The sequence below is a fragment of the Prionailurus bengalensis genome, chromosome D2, assembly GCF_016509475.1.
Source record: "Prionailurus bengalensis isolate Pbe53 chromosome D2, Fcat_Pben_1.1_paternal_pri, whole genome shotgun sequence".
Taxonomy (NCBI): Eukaryota; Metazoa; Chordata; class Mammalia; order Carnivora; family Felidae; genus Prionailurus; species Prionailurus bengalensis.
Window position 1 is genome coordinate 29,186,245 of NC_057351.1, and position 21,758 is coordinate 29,208,002.

At 36.1% G+C, this 21,758-nt stretch overlaps 1 protein-coding gene across 1 annotated transcript in view; it reads right to left on the minus strand.

The window, feature by feature from the left end:
* Positions 1–21,758, minus strand: part of DNA2 (DNA replication helicase/nuclease 2) — a 52,354-nt gene that overhangs the window by 12,648 nt on the left and 17,948 nt on the right. Inside the window, exons 6-14 of the mRNA XM_043596485.1 lie at positions 19,105–19,324; positions 13,687–13,804; positions 12,966–13,131; positions 10,470–10,664; positions 8,959–9,189; positions 6,401–6,517; positions 6,213–6,322; positions 5,264–5,373; positions 3,915–4,139 (exon numbers count right to left, since the gene is read on the minus strand). Coding sequence (XP_043452420.1) covers positions 3,915–4,139; positions 5,264–5,373; positions 6,213–6,322; positions 6,401–6,517; positions 8,959–9,189; positions 10,470–10,664; positions 12,966–13,131; positions 13,687–13,804; positions 19,105–19,324 — 1,492 coding nt within the window. The remainder of the gene's footprint in view (positions 1–3,914; positions 4,140–5,263; positions 5,374–6,212; positions 6,323–6,400; positions 6,518–8,958; positions 9,190–10,469; positions 10,665–12,965; positions 13,132–13,686; positions 13,805–19,104; positions 19,325–21,758) is intronic.

Consider the following 21,758-nt stretch of genomic DNA (forward strand, 5'->3'; position numbering starts at 1 on the left):
TTATTTTTGAGAGTGAGAGAGACAGAGCACAGGCAGGGGAGGGGGAGAGAGAGAGGGAGACACAGAATCTGAAGCAGGCTCCAGGCTCTGAGCTATCAGCACGAAGCCCTACACAGGGCTCAAACCCGGAACCGTAAAATCATGACCTGCACCGAAACCTGACGCTTAACCAACTGAGTCACCCAGGTGCTCCAAAAGTTTCTTTTTTTAAGTTTATTTTCAAAATTTTTAGTAATCTCTACACCCAATGTGGGGCTTGAAATCACGACCCCAACCAAGATCAAGAGTATATGACAAGGATTTTAAAGCAGCCATGATAAAAATGTTTCACTGAAAAGCTATGAACATACTTGAATCAAAAAAATACAAAGTCTCAACAAAGAAATAGAAGATGAAAGCAAAAGCAAATGGAAATTTTAGAACTAAAAACACAATAACTGAAATTTTAAAATCATGGGGCGCCTGGGGCTCAGTCATTTAAGCGTCTGACTTTTGATTTCAGCTCAGGTCACGATCTCATGGTTCTTGAGTTCAAGCCCAATATAGGGCTTCAAGCTGCCTATGTGGCGCCTGCTTGGAATTCTCTCTCTCTCTCTCTCTCTCTCTCTCTCTCTCTCTCTCTCCCCATCTCTCTCTGTCCCTTCCCTGCTCACTCGCTCTCTCTCTCAAAATAAATAAACTTTTAAAAAAATTTAAAAATCATGGAATAGACTCAATAGCAGGGGACAGGGGAAAAATACAGTGAACCAAGAGACAGAAAAACAGAAATTATACAGGCCAAATAACAGAAAGAAAACAGACTGAGGGAAAAAAAATGAATCTAGTGGAACTATCAAAAAATCCAACATTTGTGTCTTCACAGTCCTACAGGGAGAAAATAAAAAGGAAAGAGCTGAAAAAGCACTAGAAGAAATCATGGCTGAAAAAGCAATCCTGTCTGAAAATGTCCCAAGTCTGACAAGAGACATTAAATCTATATTAAATCTATAGGTTCAATAAGCTGCGAAAACTTCAAACGTGATAAATAGAAAAGAAAAAACACTACAATACACACCATTATTAAAATTCTAAAAACTAAAAGAAAAAAATCTGGAAAGGAGTCCAAGAAAATAACAACTTGCTATAGGGGAAAATATTCTAATTCAAATGTCAGCATATTTCTCATTAGAAATAACAGAATACTTAAAAAAAAAAATCATGGAATCCTTAAAAAAGTGGTAGAATATTTTTCCAGTACTAAAAGAAAACAAATTATTTACCCAGAATCCTATAAGTAACAAAATAATCCTTCAGAGATGAAGACATTCTCACAAGGAAGGAAAACTAAGAGAATTTGTTGCCAATAGACCCACTACCCTAAAAGAATGAATAAAGGAAGATCTTTAAACAGAAAGGAAATAATAAAAGAATGCAAATTTGGAGGGAACATCAGGAGAGAAGAACATAGTAAACAAAAATATGGATAAATAAAATAGGTTTTTCATTTCTTCCAAATTATGTTTCATGGTTGAAGCAAAAATTAGAACACAGTCTGACACAGTCTATGTAGGAGGAATATTTAAGACAATCATAAACAGGAGAAGGTAAGGGACATAAATGGAAGTAAGGTTTCAAACTTCACTAGCACTAGTAAAATGACATAATCAATGGACTGACTATACATTATGTATATACAATGTAATGCTTAGATCAAGAGAGCATCCACTAAAAGCTATTCAAAGTGATACACACAAAAACACTATAGAGAAATCAAAATAGAATTCTAAAAAGTGTTCAAGTAACCCATAAGGCAGGAAAAACAAAACAGAATCAAAAAAGAGAGAGAAGCACCCAGCTGGCTCAGTCAGTAGAGTGTGTGACTCTTAATTTCTGGGCTATGAGTTCAAGCCCCATGTTGGGCAAAAGGATTACTTAAAAACAAAAACAGAAACAAAAACAAACCACTAAACATACAACTACCAAATGATCCAGAAATTGCACTCCTGGGCATTTATCCAATAGACTTAGGTTCACACAAAACCCTGTACGTGATTGTCTCCAGCAGTTTTATTCATAATAGCCAAAAACTATCCAGATGTTTTCAGTGATTGAATGGTTAAACAAACTGTGGTACATCCATACAATGGAACAATACTCCCCAGTAAAAAAACCCAACTATTGACACATTCAATAATCTGAATCTCCAGGGCATTAGACTAAGTGAAAAACACCAACCCCAGAAGATTACATATTATACGATCTCATTTATATAACATTCTTGAAATGACAAAATTGTAGAAATGGAGAACAGACAAGTGGTTATTAGGGGTTAAGGAGGGGGTGGGGCAAAAAAGAAGTGGGTGTAGTTGTAAAAGTGCAACGCAAGTAATCCTTGTGGTAAAGGAGCTATTCTGAAGGAGCTATTCTGTATCCAGACAGTATCAATGTCAATATCCTAGTTCTTTACTAGTTTTGTAAAATGGTGCCATTGGGCAAAGGATATACATGATGTCTATTATTTCTTACTACTGCATGCAAATCTATAGTTATCTCAAATACTAAGTTTAATTTTTAAAAAGTCAATCAGATATACATCTTAGCCACTTCAAAATTTTTCAATAACTGCTATAGACATTTGACAAAGGACTTGAAGGAACAGCCTATTACATTTACTTTAAGAGATTTTTTTTCAGACAAAAATATCAGTTAATTCCAGAGGGGCACCTGGCTGGCTCAGTAAATAAAGCATGTGACTCTTGATCATGGGGGTTGAGTTCGAGCCCCATCTTAGGGGTGGAGATTACTTAAAAATAAAATCTTTAAAAAAAAAAACAAAAAACAAAAACACTTCCCATAAAAATATATACAAAACATTAAATAATAAAATAAAAGCTAGGTTCTATATCAAAGTCTGGAAATACCTATAACAAGTCTGTTCATGTACCATTGCTTTGAATTTGAACTTGCTAAAAAATCCCGATTATTAGTAATATAATAACATGTAATATAATAATGTGTTTGGTGTTCCTCTGGGTTTCTGGCACAGAGCTCCTAAAACCCTTGGAATTTCCTGAGTGCAAGGGGTGAGAGGAATATCTTTTGTTATTCATAATAAATCCCTTTCAACCACACCTCAGTTTATGCTAATGAGATGGGAGTTGGTTGCCAGAGGAACAAACCTAGAGATTAAAGAGTCAAAACTTTCAGCTCCACCCCCTCCCCTCTACCTCAGGGAAGGGGAGAGGGGTGGGGATTGAGCTAATCACCAACCACCAATGATTTAATCAGTCATGCCTACATGATGGAATCTTCATAAAAACCCTAAACAAAGGGGTTTGAAGAGCTTTTGGTTTGATGAACACCTGGTGTTGAGAAGGTGGTTCATCTGCAGAGGGCATAGAGCTCCATGCCCCTCTCCATATTCCTTACCCTATGCATCTCTTACATCTGGCTGTTCCTGAATTGTACCCTACATAATACATCCAGTAATATAGTAAGTAAGTAAAGCACTTACTTGAACTCTGTGAGCCATTCTAGCAAATTCTCAACCCAAGGAGGGGGTCATGGGAACCGCAATTTATGCCTGGTTATGCAGATAACACAGAAGGCCCAGATTTACAACTGAGAACTGAAAGGGGTAGTACAATCTTATTGGGACTGAGCCCTAACTTGTGGAATCTGCACTAACTCCAGGTAGTTAGTGTCAGAAGTGTTTTTGAGTAAAGAGCAACAAGTTTTCCTTTATTAGGATATTTTAATCTAGAAGATGGGAGCCCTGAATAAGAAACCAGAAACCTCGTCTCAGTTCAAAAGCAAACAGTAAATTATAAATTAATAAATTGGTCAACGTGACTGAATTTCCCAGAATGCCATTACTCCAATCACTCTAGCTGCAAAAATTACTGTTGGCATTATCATGCAATAATTGTACTTACATGACTATTGTAGAGTTCTTCTAGAAGAGCTAAGGATGTAATGGACTTGGATCGGCAAACTTCCTCCTCTGTGAATTTCTGGATGTCTAGATGTACCTTCTGAGTCTGACCCAAACGCAAAAATCCTATTTTAAACTTTGCTAACTTCAAAAGAATATTGTCAACAGCAGAGTGTGTATAGCTGGTCAACAGAACACTAAAACCACAGGCATAGAGAATTCTTACCTAATAGTGAATAAAAGAAAGGAAAATAGCATTATTTTTAACTCCAGATAATTTTTAACATGCTTATATTTTTCAAACAGAATCAGAAAACTTAATAGTTAGGAAGCATATCTTAAGAGCTGAGCCAAGGTAACTTTTTATTAAGTTAAAGTGTTTTATGACAAACAATCATATGGCATTATTGTTATTAAGGATATGTTAATAACATACTATTAGTGATAATAAAATTGAATACATATGAACTTTGAATAGTGCCTTGCAAACAGTATTAATCGATAAATATTTGTTGCCATCATTTTGGTTATTCTAAGATTAGCACAGAAATTTACTGACATGGAGGGAGAATACCAGAAAAATCTATTTCAACTACTTCTATATAATTTATCATTTTTATTTACTTTATTGTTTAATGTTTATTATTAAATATTTATATTTATATATTTATATATATATTCTATAAATAATTATACTTATATAAATATTAGATTTATAAATATTTTCTATTTACACATATATTTTAAAATTTTTAAATATTTTTAAATACTTAAAAATTTTTAAATATTTAAAAATGTATAAATATAACATTATATTTATAATATATAAACATATATTATATAATATTTAAATATATATAAATATTTATATTTATATATTAAATATTTATTATTTTTGAGAGACAGGAAAAAAGTGTGCACACATGCACGCACATGCAAGCAAGGGAGAGGCAGAGATAGGGAGACAGAGGATCTGAAGCAGTCTCTGTGCTGACAGCAGAGAACCTGATGTGAAGCTTGAACTCACAAACCACAAGATCATGACCTGGGCCCAAGTCAGATGCTTAGCCGACTGAGCCACCAGGCATTTTTTAAAGGGAAGGAAAACATACAATGACATACATGCCACCAACAGAAAGAGATCTCAGACAATCCTAAATGCAGGAAACCTACAACATGATTACAATTTTTTGTGACTTAGTTTTTCTATTTCTCCTGTCATTCTAAAAGGTTAATTTGAAATGAAGACTTGATTTAAAATTCAGCCCTTTTGATAGCAGACATCACACTGTCTGAACTTAGAAGCTGATTTAAATACTTAGTTTCTAAGCAAAAGAATAATAACCTTACGAGAGTACATATGGTAGTTGTTTTTCCTGTTCCAGGCATGCCCACGATGAGTGTGTAGTCTTTTGAAAGAAGTACCTTTTTCATTGCTTGCCTCTGAGGTTTATTCAAACCTGCATTTAAATTTTAAAATAATGGGAAAAAGAATGTTGGATTTCAGTGAGCAAATTAACTAGAAGAAAAGTAGCCTTGGGGTGACTGGGTGGCTCAGTCCATTAAGCCCCGTCTACGGCTTAGGTCATAATCTCACAGTTTATGAGTTCAAGCCCCACATCGGGCTCTGTGCTGACAGTGCAGCCTGGAGCCTGCTTCAGATTCTGTGTCTCCCTCTCTCTGCCTCTGCCCTGCTCTCTCTCTCTCTCTCTCTCTCTCTCTCTCAAAAGAGAAAGCAGCCTCTATTCAAGTCTGTTCTTCAATACATCTGTCTCTTTCTTCTTTTTCTTTTTCTTTCTTTCTTTCTTTCTTTCTTTCTTTCTTTCTTTCTTTCTTTTCTTTCTTTCTCTCTTTCTTTTCTTTCTTTCTTCCCTCCCTCCTTCCTTCCTTCCTTTCTTCCTTCCTTTTTTAAATGTTTATGCATTTTTGAGAGAGAGATATAAAGCACAAAGAGAGGAAGGGCAGAGAGAAAGGGAGACACAGAATCTGAAGCAGGCTCCAGGCTCTAAGCTGTCAGCACAGAGCCCTATGAGGGGCCTTAACTCAGGAACTGTGAGATCATGACCTGAGCTGAAGGTAGATGCTTAACCGACTGAGCCACCTAGGCGCCCCCAATAGGTCTTTTCAAAATAAGAAAATGTGACAGTGATGTTAAAGTGTATATGTAAACTGTTTCCTAAGAGAATCTGTCCAAAAATTATAACTGCAAGTTAAATAAATAACACGATAGACTATGACATACATTACATTATAAATACAACCAAGAACAATGGTAGAAGACATGCTCATTATCACATACCTTTCAGAATGCAGGCAACTGTATCCTTTGCATCATGTGGAAGAACAGAACTGAGGTAGGATATAAACTGAGGTTCACGAAAGTCAATGATCAAATCTCGAAGTTTCTGACTGACAAGGAAAAAAATGCTTTTAGTAATATTCCTTAGGAAAGTGGGGTAAATTTCAGATTTATTCATTGTTACAAACCTGACACGAGTATTTTCCATCAATTTAGAAAGATTTCCTAATGGAGTATCTATATCACAATTCTTTTCTTCCTGGTCCAATCTGAACAAAGTTGATTCTGGGAGTACTGACAAGTTCCTACAACAGCAAAACACATGTACATAAATGTTTTTCATTTAACACGGTCAGTCTATGTAAGAAATACACTGCTGTTTGCTAAGAGTAAATGGGCCAGAATAGCTATTAAAAATGGCTACTAGGCCCTAAAATTCATACTTGCCAATCAAAGACAATAGAAGAAGGGTGGACTGGCAGGAAAAGAGAGAAAAGTAGGGTACAAGACACTAAGGTCAAAGCAGTTAATCAGGAACCTACATCTGCTGACAATTCACTAGCCCTTGGTTTACAGTCTAGCCTGGGCTCACCACCCCCAGAAGGATCCTGAACACATGGCCCCTCTCTCTTCTAGCCTGGAGCACAGGTCTCTTTCCTGATGCCTTCTCCCACTCTTCCTCCAGCTCCTCAAACCCTAGGGTTCCTTCCATGGTCCTGTATACTGCTCTTCCTTGGAATTTCCCTTTGGTTCCAAGCCCTTATGTGGCTCTGACCTCATATTCCTCTTCCAACTGGTTGCTCACCCAAGCTTCAGGTTTGGATATCCATCAGGCAGCAGTATCTTTCCACATGGCCAAACCAAGGCTATTAAACTGAATATATTCAAAACTGAACAAATCTTTATCCCTGCTGAACCTGATCCTCATTCTGTGGTTCTGATCCCAGTTAATAGCACTTGCTTCTATACCACTGTTTTATTCTTCCCTCTCCCTTAACCTCACCCTCTTCCCAACCTGCATATTCAACCAGCATACATTGTAAAAGGAGAAAATGAAATGGTGAGAGCTCAGAATAAGCTTCATAGCTGACAAAGGGGGTCTAGCCTGCCTGCCATTCATGTGATTGTGAGAACTAGATCAGATTATGTCTACATAAGCATTATAAAACAGAACATGCTAGATAAATGTTTGGCAGTTTGGTAGCTCCTCAAAATATTAAACTCAAAATAGTGCATAGCCCAGCAATACCACTGGTAGGTACCTACAAAGGAAAATAAAAAATATATTCACATATGGGGCGCCTGGGTGGCTCAGTCAGTTGAGCATCCGACTAGCTCAGATCATGATCTCACGGTTCATGAGTTCAGGCCCTTCATCGGGCTCTGTGCTGACAGCTCAGAGTCTGGAGCCTGCTTCAGATTCTGTGTCTCCCTCTTTCTCTCTGCCCCTCAAAAATAAAGAAAACTAATAAAAAATATTTAAAATATATATATATATTCACATAAAAATTTGTATGTGTATATTTATAGCAACACTAGCTATAACACCCAAAATGTGAAAACAAGTCAAATGTCAATCAGCTGATAAATGGAGGAGCAAAATGTGGCCTATCCACATAACAGAATATTATTCAGACATACAGAAATAAGGTACTGGTAAATGCCAAAACTTAGATGAACCTCATAAACATTATACCAAGTAAAAGAAGCTAGGCAATAAACAACAACAACACATATTTTGATTCTATTTATATGAAATATCCAGACTAGATGCATCCATAGAGACAGAAAACAGAATAGTTGTTGCCAGGGACTGAGGGGAGATAGACTGCTTAATGGGAATGTTTCCTTTCAGGGTGATGAAAATACTAGATAGAAGTGACAGTTACACAATATACTGTGAATGTATTAAAGGTCACTGAACTGTATGTTTTTAAATGGCTAGTGGTTAATTTTGTGTTATGTGAATTTTACATTTTTTTTTTTTTTTTTTAATTTTTTTTTTTCAACGTTTATTTATTTTTGGGACAGAGAGAGACAGAGCATGAGCGGGGGAGGGGCAGAGAGAGAGGGAGACACAGAATCGGAAACAGGCTCCAGGCTCCGAGCCATCAGCCCAGAGCCTGACGCGGGGCTCGAACTCACGGACCGCGAGATCGTGACCTGGCTGAAGTCGGACGCTTAACCGACTGCGCCACCCAGGCGCCCCTACATTTTTTTTAAGAAAAGGGAATGAAGTGGGGCACCTGGCTGGGTCAGTCGGCGGAGCATGCAACTCTTGACCTAGAGGTGGAGAGTTCAAGCCCTAGGTTGGGCATAGGGATTAGTTAAAAAAAAAAAAAAAAAAAAAAAAAAAAAAAAGGAAGGAGTGGGGGAATGAAGTATTGACATGTGCTACTCCATGAAGATGAATCTCAGTAACAGTATGCTACGTGAAAAATGCCAGTCACAAAAGACCACATATTGCATAATCCCATTTATAGGAAATGTTCAGAACAGGCACATTTAGAGAGACAGAAAAGAAACTGGTGACTCCCTAGTGTAGGGGGTGTGAATACCAAAGGGTACAAGGGTTCTTTCTGGAGTAATGAAAATATGCTAAAACTGACTTTGGTGATGGCTGCACAACTCTAAGGATATACTAAAAACCATGGAATTGTATACTTTAAACGAATGACTAGTATAGTATGTAATTTACATATCAATAAAGCTGTTACCCACCCCCTCCAACGGAACTTTTCATTACCTGTCTAATAAACAGGTTACTGATGTCATGTTAATCTCCTTCACATATCCCCTAGACAAAGCAAACAGTGTTCTCTCTTCTCCACTTAAAATAACTCTATCACCTGCCATTAGATTTGTGATAGGCATGGCACCATTTTTACGTTGAAAATTATGTAAATATTGCCCATCACAAACTGTCTTTACACGTTCTGTTCTAATCAGGTTTCCAATGCAGTTGCCACTCTCTTCCCTATGAAACAGAGAGAAAGAGAAAAAGCTTCCATTTACATCATATATATAAATACTGTATTTGCATTTTTCCACAATTTACTTGTTCCTCTGACCCCTGGAAGTTATAATGGTAACAATGAGTCCATCATTTTTACATTTTCTACAATCTACACTGAAGTGTTAGAAATGCTAAGGAAACATTCTGTTAGTTTTAAAATAATCTCTCACCAAACCATCCCTAGACAAGTGCTAGGAAGCACATCCCTTGTACCCACAGGCTGGTTTCTCTGAACAACATGTATCAGCACTTTGAACTCTGAACAATACCTCAACTTCATATGCTGATACATGTAACATTACAGAAAGCAAATGGTAATAACGTTTCCTGAACCTGATGTGAAGAAAATAGTGCCTATTTCTTTAGTATTTATAAAAGGATTTGTAATTATTCTTATTAAAATAATGGCAAGCAAACTGATAATTCCACTGTTTCTAAGAGATAAGTATTAAGCATTTACAATCTCTCAGGCACTACTATTAAATACTATACAACTTCAGAAGCTTGTTGGCATGTACACTTGACACATTCACTATACTTATGGAGTCTATCAAAAGCTACTTACACTTTATCCACTGTAATGACTCCTTGTGTTAAAATTTACTATTAAGAAAATGATTCAATTATTTCTAAAGTCACATTAAAATCAATATTCATTCTCAAAAGTTATAAACAAGTAGATCAAAAGCAACTAAATACTAAAGAAAAATACTATGTAAAGATAACAAAATTACTTATTTATATGCAACTTGTAAAAAAAATAGATATCACAAAATGACTAACCAACTTTAGAAAATTTGAATCCATTATTTATAAGCAACTTGTAAAAAAACAGATCTCACAAAATGAAAGATGGACCAACTTTAGAAAATTTGAATCTGTATCAGAACTTACTAAATATATAAACTTTATAAAATACTAAGTGAAACTTCATTAACTTGTACTCTACTAGGATGCTAAAATTCACCTTATGATATATTAAACTTTATGCTCTTTTCAATGATAAACAAGGACTTACCAATAATTTTTAAAATAAGATTTCTCAAGTCATATTTAACCTACTAAAAGTAACAATTGTGCTCTACTTAGAAATAATTCCTTCATAGCCATCTAGAGTTGGCATGAATATATGAAACTGCACATCTCTGAAATGTTATTACATATCCTGACATTTTTCCAAATGTCATCCCATTAGCTAATATAAGTTACTGACGTTTTACTGTATTAAATGGACCACTCACATTTCTGAAGCAGGCATTAACCATATATGTTGGTGATTCTTTTTATTATCCTTTGATTGTGACTCCAGGGTTAACATTAGACACCAAAGGCTGAAATACTCCAAGTGTGAAAGCTTCAGATGTTGGGTTTCTTCTTTTATTTTGGGCAGCATGCCAATCGGGACTGAACTGTCATCCATCTGTTGTTCAACTGCTCTAAAGATATAGCTCCAAGTCAGAGATGTATATAAAATATTAGACTGGCTAGCTATAAAAATGAGGCTATTTCTAAAATAAGCACATGTATATGATGATCACCATAGCTTATAACCAAAGCTCCTAATTTTCGTTAAGTCATTTCAACATGTTACAAGCAAAATGGCTTTTTATAAAACAAAATGCATAAGAAACCCAGTACTGCATTATTTTGCTTTTAAGGACTATCACCCTAACTTAAGTTTGGGATACTCTAGTTTTCATTCCTATATGTAGCAAATCTTGGCTTTTTATACAATTTCATTTCTCAAAATCACAATATTGTACATCCAGCTCTGTATCATAAGAATGTCAACATAAAAACATGGAGAATTGTATGGAATATAAATTCTGCTTAATACTAATTTTGGGATTATTGTATAGAAATAAATGTTATAGAGGCATACAAAACATAAAGAATAAAATAAGATTTCTTCTGACTTTAAGAGATCATTTATTTGATAAAATACTTTTAAAAGTCCTTTATGGGGACCTGGGTGGCTCAGCTGGTTAAGTGTCTGACTTCAGCTCAGGTCATGATCTCAAGGTTCGTGGGCAGCCTGGAGCCTACCTCTGATCTGTGTTTCCCTCTCTCTGCCCCTCCCCCGCTCACACTCCGTCTCTCCCTCTCAAAAATAATAATAATAATAAACATTAAAAAAATTAAAAAGTAAATAAATAAAAGTGCTTTATGTGGGAGCGCTTGGGTGGCTCGGTTGTGTCCAACTTTGGCTTAGGTCATGATCTCATGGTTCGTGGGTTCGAGCCCTGCAAACAGTTCTGTGCTGACAGCTCAGAGCCAAGAGCCTGCTTTGGATTCTGTGTCTCCCTCTCTCTGGCCCTCCCCTGGTCACGCTCTGTGTCTCTCTCAAAAATAAATAAACATTAAAAAAAAAAGTCCTTTATGTGAATAGACTGAATTAGAACTTTGGACTTAAACAAAAGAACTTTGGTCTTGCTTTGATATTGTTTCCTACTCTGTATTTACATCTAACTACTTTTTTGTGTCCTTCAAGATTTCCACTGGCCTACGAAGGTCCATAAGACACCTAATAAACTCCCCATACATAGAAAAATACACATATAGGCACCTGGCTAGCTTAGTCAGTAAAGCATGCAACTCTTTATCTCAAGACTGGAAGTTAGAGCCCCATGCTGGGTATAGAGATCACCTAAAAAAAAAAAAAAAAATCTTAAAAAAAGAAAAGAAAAATAGACACCTATAAACAAAACAAGTCTGTTGAATCATACTAAAAGAAACAATTTCCCTGTTTTTAACTAGACAAGGCATGAAATTAAAATAGCAACTAAGAACTGGAAGATTTCTTAAATATCATTTAAGAAAAGTTACTTAGAATTCCTATACTAATTCCCTTTTTCTCTTTTTAAGATTTTTTATTTTGGGGTACCTGGGTGGCTCAGTCGGTTGAGCATCTGACTTCGGCTCAGGTCATGATCTCACGGTTCATGAGTCTGAGCCCTGCGTTGGGCTCTGTGCTGACAGCTCAGAACCTGGAGCCTGCTTCAAATGCTGTGTCTCCCTCTCTCTCTCCCCCTCCACTGCTTGCACTCTCTCTCTCTCAAAAATAAATAAACATTAAATTTTTTTTTAATTTTTTAAATTTAAATTATTATTTTTTTTAATGTTTATTTGAGAAAGAGACAGAGAAAGAGAGAGGACATCAGTAGGGAGGGGCAGAGAGAGAGGGAGAAAGAGAATCCCAAGGAGGCTCCACGGTCAGTGCAAAGCCCGATGTAGGGCTCAACTCCACAAACAATGAGATCATGACCTGAGATGAAATCAAGAGTCAGACGCCCAACCAACTGAGGCGCCCAGGTGCTCCAAAGATTTTTTATTTTTAAGTAATCTCTACACTCTGCATGGGGTTCAAACTTACAACTCCGAGATCAATTCGCATGTTGAGCCAGCCAGACCAGTTGAGCTAGCCAGACGTCCCTTAACCAGATTCCATTAAGTCCTAAAATTATTTCATTTCCCCAGAAACTATTTGCAGCAAAAATAAGTAACCACTTTTGGAAAAAGCTTAGAATGCATTCTATTATTCCCCAAGGAAAAAGGCTGCTTACAAAATATGAACTGTGCTTTTATTCCCCCTACTCTCTTCATTTTAGGAATACTACCCACAAAGAAAAATAACTAAAATGAAATCATCAATGCCAGACCATACAACAAAGTTAAATCCTTTTAAGTTGAGTAAATACTTAACTGGAACGAATACTTTTGGAAGGCAATGTTTTTACCTGCTATAAAGAGCACAGTTGCCAACATGTGAACAGTATTTACAAGTTTGCTCTTCCTCAATTATTTGTGGCAAAGCAGCAAGGTTTGTTTTCTCCTTTCCAACAGAAGATTTGCTAATACGGTTAGACAAAGAGAATGCCATCTGGTTTCTTAGCCTTAATAATTCTATGGGGGAAAAAGGGGGGTAGTTTAAGAATTAAGTAAAGCTTATTACATATCCTTCTCACATAAAGCTTTCAGATTTAAAAACATAAAATAAACAACATTCGTATTTCCCATTACACTAGAATAACCACTGTTAACAAATTGGCATATATTTCCCTTCAACTGTTGCTCACTTGATAAGTTCTTTTAAACAACCATATATCTCATAAACAGTAAATATTGTGAAGTTGGTATTTATAATTAAATTTTAAGGATGAATACAGCTATCTAGAATGTCTCAAATATAAGACAGGAAGCTTAAAATAAATTTTTGAATAATAAAACTTTAAAAGGTTAATGTTTTCATCTATACAGTATATTGTTCAAATTCTTTTAAAAATATACCACAATCAATCAATCAATGAATCAATCAATCCACAACTATACATTACAACCTGTATTAGGCCTAGCAAATACAGTGGATACTGCCAGGTATATACACAGATTGCCAAATGTTAAAGGAAAAAAACAAACAAACAAAACCCAGGGAAGTAAATTGAGAGAGAACAGCTCAACCTCTTTTATCAAGATGTTTGGCGGGCACAGGGTACATGTGGCCAGTCTTGAGGTAAAGGAGCAGGCCGGCCTCTGGATCAGCTCTCCTCTCTTGACTTAGCAGTGTGTACAGAACAAGCTGTGAAAAAACATTGTACATTTTGTCAAATAAAACTTGAGCTCTCATATTTCCATGCATGTTTAGCAATCAACACATATTGTAATTTTAAAGTCAAAAGGTCAATGAAGTTATTTCCACTTTGAAAACAATACAAGGCAAATTAGTAGAGGTAACAGGATAATTCAATGACAAATATTTAATTTCCACAACATGACCACTGTTTATACTTCTCAGTTTTACACCAAAAAGAGATACATAGAATTTTTCTTAGTAAATATTTAGATTTCCAATAAATTAAAGAGGGAAATTAACCAAACTATATTTCACATTCTGAAGTTAACAGACTTTAGACACTATTTTCCATGTTTAAAATAAGTGAACTAAATAAAATAAATAAAATAAGTGAACTAAACACAAAAATGCGTGTTACTTATGTCATAGTTACTGGGACAACTAAGTGAGACTAACTCTACAGCGTTCACTGCTTTTTGCAGAGCATGAGTCATTATTAACTGCGTTAAATTTATGTGGTGCTCTCCTGGGAAACCATCTAAGACAAGTCAGAAACAGCTGGTTTACAGTTCGTGAAAACACCTTAGCAGTAATGGCAAGTCATTCAGTCACAGACACCCTACTAACAAGTTAGCTTGTTTTCCAAGAGATTTCCAAGATGAAAATGTTGAATGATTTGTCTTTAAATCATTCTAAAATACCAACACCAGTCATTGTAATTAACATGCCTACATAGGTCAAATTATAATTACATTCTTGTTTTCTAAGCTATATTTAAAATATAATGGGGCACCTGGCTGGCTCAGTCAGTAGAGCATAAGACTCTTGATCTCGGGCTTGAGCCCCCCATTGCATGTAAAGATTACTTAAAAATAAAATATATTTTTTAAATTTTATTTATTTTGAGAGAGAGAGCATGCACACAAAAGCTGGGGAGGAGAAGAGAGAGAGAGAGAGAGAGAGAGAGAGAGAGAGAGAGAGAGAATCCCAAGCAGGCTCCTGGCTGTCAGCACAGAACCTGATGTGGCGCTTGATCCCAAATCAAGATGCCCTTACATAATATCCTGATGAAGGGCTGTTGCTTCAATATTTGAGCCTATGAAGCATGTTTTGGGAGGCAGTTTTACAAACATACTACTCGTGTTCGTGTTCCCTGATACAGCATCGGTACCAAATAAAACTTTTGAAAAACTTTTTTAAATTAAAATCAATCCATAAGTGACAGGGTAGAGCCTTGGGGCTGTAGACCAAGGGAGTCATCTGAAATTGTTTCCTTCTGTGCTATTTTTCCCTCCAAAGGAACTGAGGCAGAAGGAAGGAATATAAAGAACTCTGATGCTGGAACTTATTAGAAGGGAAAAGTATCTGAAATGACATTTTCTTATATTGTAACAAAAGGAAATTGGGTTGAAATTTTACAGTATTATTATAATTCAACTGTATCACAAGTTAAACAGGTTTCTTTTTTTTTATATATAAGCTGGTTTAGATATCATAGCTCCATATAATATTTTTCCTTTAAAAAATGTGTTTTGGGTGCCTGGGTGGCTCAGGTCATGATCTCATGGTTTGTGAGTTTGAGCCCTGCATCAGGCTCTGTGCTGACAGCTCAGAGCCTGGAGCCTGCTTTGGTTTCTATGTCTTCTCTCTCTTCTGCCCGCCCCCCCACCTTGCCCCCATTCATGCTCTGTCTCCATCTCTCTCTCAAAAATAAATAAACATTACAAACATTTTTTTTTTTTAAATGTGTTTTAGGGGTGCCTGGCTGGCTCAGTCAGCAGAGCATGTGACTCTTCATGTCAAGGTTGGGAATTCAAACCCCATGCTGAGAGCTTACTTTAAAAAAATAACAAAATTGGGGCTCCTGGGTGGCTAAGTTGGTTAAGCATCTGACTGGCTCAGGCCATGATCTCATGATTCATGGGTTTGAGTCTCACATCAGACTCTGCACTGTCAGCACAAAGCCTGTGTGGGATTCTCTCTCTCCTTCTTTCTCTGCCCCTTCCCTGCTCTTTCTCTCTCTCAAATAAATAAACTTAAAAAAAAAAAAAAAAGACAAAAAAATAACAAAATTTAGGGGGGCCTGGGGAGCTCAGTTGTTTGAGCATCTGACTCTTGATTTCTGCTCAGGTCATGATCTCATGGTCCATGAGATCGACCCCACGTGGGGCTCCGTGCTGAGTGTGAAGCCTTCTTGGGATTCTCTTTTCCCTCTCTCTCTGCCCCTTCCCCAAGTGCTCTCTCCTGCTCTCAATAAATAAACAGAAAAAAAAAAAAAGAAAAAAGACATGAGTTTTGGTAACATTATCCATTTATAAAGACCTTCCTTAAATTAAGTTAGTCTATAACATGAGCTTTTTCTGCATTACCAAAGTGAAACAGTCAGATCTTCTAAGAGGGGATATATATGTCTTTCCTCATCCCCAATACCTATATAACTCAATGGTTTACTGTAATTTCTTCAATGTCTCTTTTTTACTTTTTGTTGTTGTTGTTAATTTTAGAGAGAGAGAGAGGGAGAGAGAGAGAGAACACACACGCATGACTAGGGGAAAGTGGCAGAGGGAGAAAGAATCATAAGCAGGCTCCATCTTCTACCCAGAGCCCAACCTGGGGCTCAATCCCACAACCCTGGGGTCACGACCTGAGCGGAAATTAAGAGTCAGATTCTCAACCCACTGAACCACCCAGGTGCCCCTCCTTCATTCCTGAATAGTGAATATGCAATATAAATTCCAATATTTAAAAAAAAAAAATTTTTTTTTAACGTTTATTTATTTTTGAGACAGAGAGAGACAAAGCATGAATGGGGGAGGGTCAGAGAGAGGGAGACACAGAATCTGAAACAGGCTTCAGGCTCCGAGCTGTCAGCACAGAGCCCGACACGAGGCTCGAACTCACAGACCGCGAGATCATGACCTGAGCCGAAGTCGGCCGCCCAACCGACTGAGCCACCCAGGCGCCCCATAAATTCCAATATTTTTGTTTGAGCCTTGCTCTAATCATTTTCCTCGTGTTTTAATACAAGAAATACTATATTATTCTTAAAATTCTTCTTGTAGCTTCTCTTCTTGCAAAGATAAAAGTTTCAACTGACTAAAATTAATTACAATTAATATTCTTTGTATACAGTAATATTCTTGAAGGTAAAGTCAGAATGGCAACCTTAGAATGTCTTTGAATCTTGACAACTTTAGATGCTAAAATGTTTTTATATTTCTCTTCCTTTTAGCAATCAAAAGTGATTTCAATCAAACTTGTCATTAAAAAAAGTAAAATTTTCGGTCACATGTACATAGAACACTTTTTTTCAAATCTTTGACTTCAAAAACAGCTTTTCTTATATCTTGGCATGATTTTCCTTCCTCAAGAGAGCTTTAATCTTTAATTAATTTAATCTTTAATTCATTATTTTAGCCATTCCTGTATTGCCAAAGTGAAAAGTTCAAGTCTTCTAATAGCAGAAATCTATTTTTTCCTCTACCTCCAATATCTGTAAAACCCAATAAGGGGTGAAACACCAATTCCCAAATGGAAAAGCTTGCATGGGAACATTTGGTGATGGGTATACAATTAAGAATGGTGAGACAGATTTAATGAGAAAAAGTCCCTTTAATCGCTAATTAAGTATTTTGAATCCGAACAGTACTTTATATAAAATCTGTTGAAACTAAAAAAAAAAAAAAAAAAAAAAATCTGCTGAAATATCATGTAAAATTCCAAGGGCAAAAGGAAATTTAAGTTATATTACAAATGCTATGTTGTTATATTATTTATTCCCATAATATATATTATACCATAATAATACAATAATAGTACTATCTTTTAGTTTTACCTTTGTTGGTATAAAACTGTCTAGAACATAAATAAACTTAAAAAAAAATATTTGGGGCATCTGGGCTCAGTCGGTTAAGCACCCAACTCTTGATTTTGGCTCGGGGCATCATCTTGCAGTTGGCGGGTTCAAGCCCCACATTGGGCTCTGCACTGATAGTATGGAGCCTGCCTGGGATTCTCTCTCCCCTTGTCTCTCTCTCTGCTCCTCCTCCACATGTGCGCTCTCTCTCTCTCTCAAAATAAATAAATAAGCTTAAAAAAAAAAAAAACCTGTTTAGAATATGCCACAGACTGCCAATGTGGAGATGGGCAGAGGGAATGAAAATAATGAGAAAATTGGGAGGGGGGGATGCGCTGAATAGGTAAGGGGCATTAAGGAATCTACTGAAATCACTGTTGTACTATATGACAACTAACTTGAATGTAAATTTAAAAAAATAAATTAAATGAAAAATAAAAAAATTTTTAAAAAGAAAATAATTAGAAAACAAAATAAAATTTCATGTTAATTGCTTTAAGTCATTATAAATAATATAAATTCCAGATTGTTTTGGAAGACAATAAAAGACTGTCGGGTTTATACATACCTAATACAAATCCATATTAAGATTTCTCAGAAACTTTAATACGCTAACATGCATCATTACATCTTCAAATATACTTGGTTTCTGCAACTTTTATCACCAAAGAATTATTTTTTTAGGAGTATCTGTTTCATAGTTTGGCAGCATAAACTTGGCAACACTGGCCTACAAATTCAGCTATCATATTTCTTTGCTGGGGAAAACTTTCTGCTATAGCTATGTATACATTTATAAACAAATTGAGTACTCTGGGTACGTCCCAAATTGAAAAGGACTGAGGGGCTCCTGGCTGGCTCAGTTAGAAGAGCATATTGATTTAGGAGTCATGAGTTTGAGCCCCATGTTGGGTGTAGAGATTATTTAAAAAAAAAAAAAAAAAGTACTATATGAAACTTAAATAACAATTATACAAATTGAACCAAAATATGTAAGCAGACCTACATTTTTCTCAGACCTATTTTTTTTTCATTGTTTTAATGTTTTATTTATTTTTGAGAGCGAGAAAGAGAGGGAGACAGAGTATGAGCGGGGAAGAGGCAGGGAGAGAGGGAGACACAGAATCCGAAGCAGGCTCAAGGCTCTGAACTGCCAACACAGGGCCCGCATGGGACTAGCACCCACAAACCATGAGATCATGACTTAAGCTAAAGTCAGATGCTTAACCGACTGAGCCACCCAGGCGCCCCAAATATATATGTTTTTTAAATGTGTATTTATTTTGAGAGAGAGTGCAAGTGGAGAAGGCGTAGAGAGAGAGAATCTCAAGCACGACACACGACTTGATCTACAAACCATGAGATGACTTGAGCCAAAATCAAGAATCAGACACTTAACCAACTGACCCACCCAGAAACTCCCAATTTTCTTATTAAGACTTATACCCACCTGACTACGATGTTCGATAGAATTTAACTCTTTGCCAGTTTTAAGTTCCAAAGGCATTATCTTATATTTCGTTTTATATCCTCGATGTATTTTCACACCAACTGTGACATCTATTTTGCCTTTCAATCCAAACCTAGGGGACCAAATGCTTTCTTCAATATCCAATGAATTTATGACTTCAATATTACACGTTGAATTATTGTTACTACCATCACTTGGCCTAAAAAACAAAACACAAAAATACTTAATTAGAACACTTAGCTCGTTTCTCATATGCTGGCATTAACTTCATTTTACAACAGAGAATGTGGGGATGGGAAACCATCCACATACCTTTATAGCAGTGATTCTCAAAGTGTGGCTCCTAGACTGGCAGCATCAGCATCACCTGGGAACTTGTTATAAAAGCAAATTCTCAGGCTCCACTCCAGACCTACTCAATCAGAAACTCTCTAGGTGAAGCCGAGCAATTTGTTTCACAAACTCTGCAAGTGATCCTGATGCATGCTCAAGTTTGAGAACTGCTATCCTATAGCCTCTAACTAATGTAATTTAAATTTCCTTAATGTTTATCATCTATCCTTTTCAGTTCATTTCTACTACAATCTTCCTAACTTGGGCCTTTAAATTCCCCAGTCCTAGATTACTACAGAAGTCTATTTAGACTATGGAAGCCACAATACCAATCTGAATATTCTGATATACAATTATTACACTGATTAATATAAAATGGCTTGAATATGGTTGCACCCAGGGTAGCAAAGGTGTGTTCTTCATTAACACCATATTAAACTGTGTATGAGCTACCTTTCCCCATCACCTATGCAGTGTGTGTCTTGATTATCCAACATTTCACCGCTATACTCCCCACAACTATCTTCAAAAGGACCTCATGTGCTCCTACATTTCCTCATTGTTTTCTTTACTTAATCATTAAATGAATCCATCTCTGTCACTATCAATATTTAAAACTAAGTACTCAGCATTGTTGTTTGTATTACAAGAGGTTCTGAGTTTAATATCTTAACTGTTAAAAAAGCCAAGAGCACAGGAAGGAGGAAAAAAAATCTATAAACATCAAAGGAATTAGGGGATGAAAATAACTTTCCAAGCCTCTTATACTTTTCTTAGATCTAAGATTTATTTTCAGAGCAGTAAGTTATTCTTCAGGAGAAAAGTCAGATAAGCACTAACTTTTATTAATCCTATTTCAGACTCAAAGCCAAATAAGATATTAAATCTAATGGAAATCTTACATGAAAAGGAAAATTTTTCTAGTAATAAAATGTAGTTTAAGGGCACCTGGGTGACTCAATCAGTTAAGCAGTCTTAATTTCGGCTTGGGTCATGATCTCACGGTTCGTGGGTTTGGGCCCCACATGTGGCTCTGCAATGATGGTGCAGAGCCTGCTTGGCATTCTCTCTCTCCCTCTCTCTCTGCCCCTTCCTGGCTCACTCTCTCTCAAAAAAAAAAAAATTTTTTTTTAAGTATTTTATGACATATAAAAATTGAGATTTATTATAACCATCAGAATACATGATTTAGTTGACTCTGGTTTACTAATTTTATGTTATTTATTTATATCAGCAGCTATTTCTTAACAATATGAGAATATTTTTTAAGAGAAAAATTGCCACCTTCAGTAACTTTTTTAGCTGTTTCAGGATGCTTCAAATATAATCTCCAGGTATGTATGAAATTCAAGAAAGCTACAACTTATCTGAAATTTCTTAAATATTATTGTTTCCTCTACCCAAATGTTACCTAATCGTGTTATATATTCAAATATGCTGTGAAATAACACAAACTTTGTTATTCACAAAATGTTACATATATACTTAATAGAAGATAGGTAATGAAACTGTTAATGTTGCTAATAAAGTTCATTCCCCTAGAAAAAAAAGTAATGTGATTTTACACCTAGATCTGTGGAATAAATGACAGTATTTGAATTCAACTACTATGATTTTAATCAACATAATGCTATAAAACTCCTTCAAGAAGGACCTGATGGAGAATAGAGTATCATGAAAATGAAGAAAATATACATTTACCACCAATTGATGAGAAAGGTGTCTCTTTAAAAGGCTTTTAAAGGTCTCATTCTTGGGATGCCTGGGTGACTTAGTCGGTTAAGCATCTGACTTTGGCACAGGTCATGATCTCACGGCTTGTGAGTTTGAGCCCTGCATCGGGTTCTGTGCTGATAGCTCAGAGCCTGGAGCCTGATTCAGATTCTGTGTCTCTTTCTCTCTCTGCTCCTCCCCCGCTCACACAGTCTCTCTCTCTCTCTCTCTCTCTTTCTCAAAATAAACATTAAAAAATTTTAAAAAAAATAAATAAAGGACTCATTCTCTGTGCTATATACTAAATTTTTTGTTGTCGTTGGTTTTGTTTTGTTTTGTTTTTTTAAAGACTGGCTATAAACTGCTGGGAAAAGGGCACAAGCTAAAATACAGAGGAGCGCCTTCTTCACAGACATATAAGATTCCGTTAGAAATAACGGAGACAAAGAAAAATCTTATACCAAAACACAGAGATGAGAACACTGAGCTGGGAATCTTGGTTCCTACTATAGACTCAACTCCATCACTGTTTCTCATATAAAACCTAAACAAGTCACACTACATTTCAAGTCAAAGACAACTCTGAA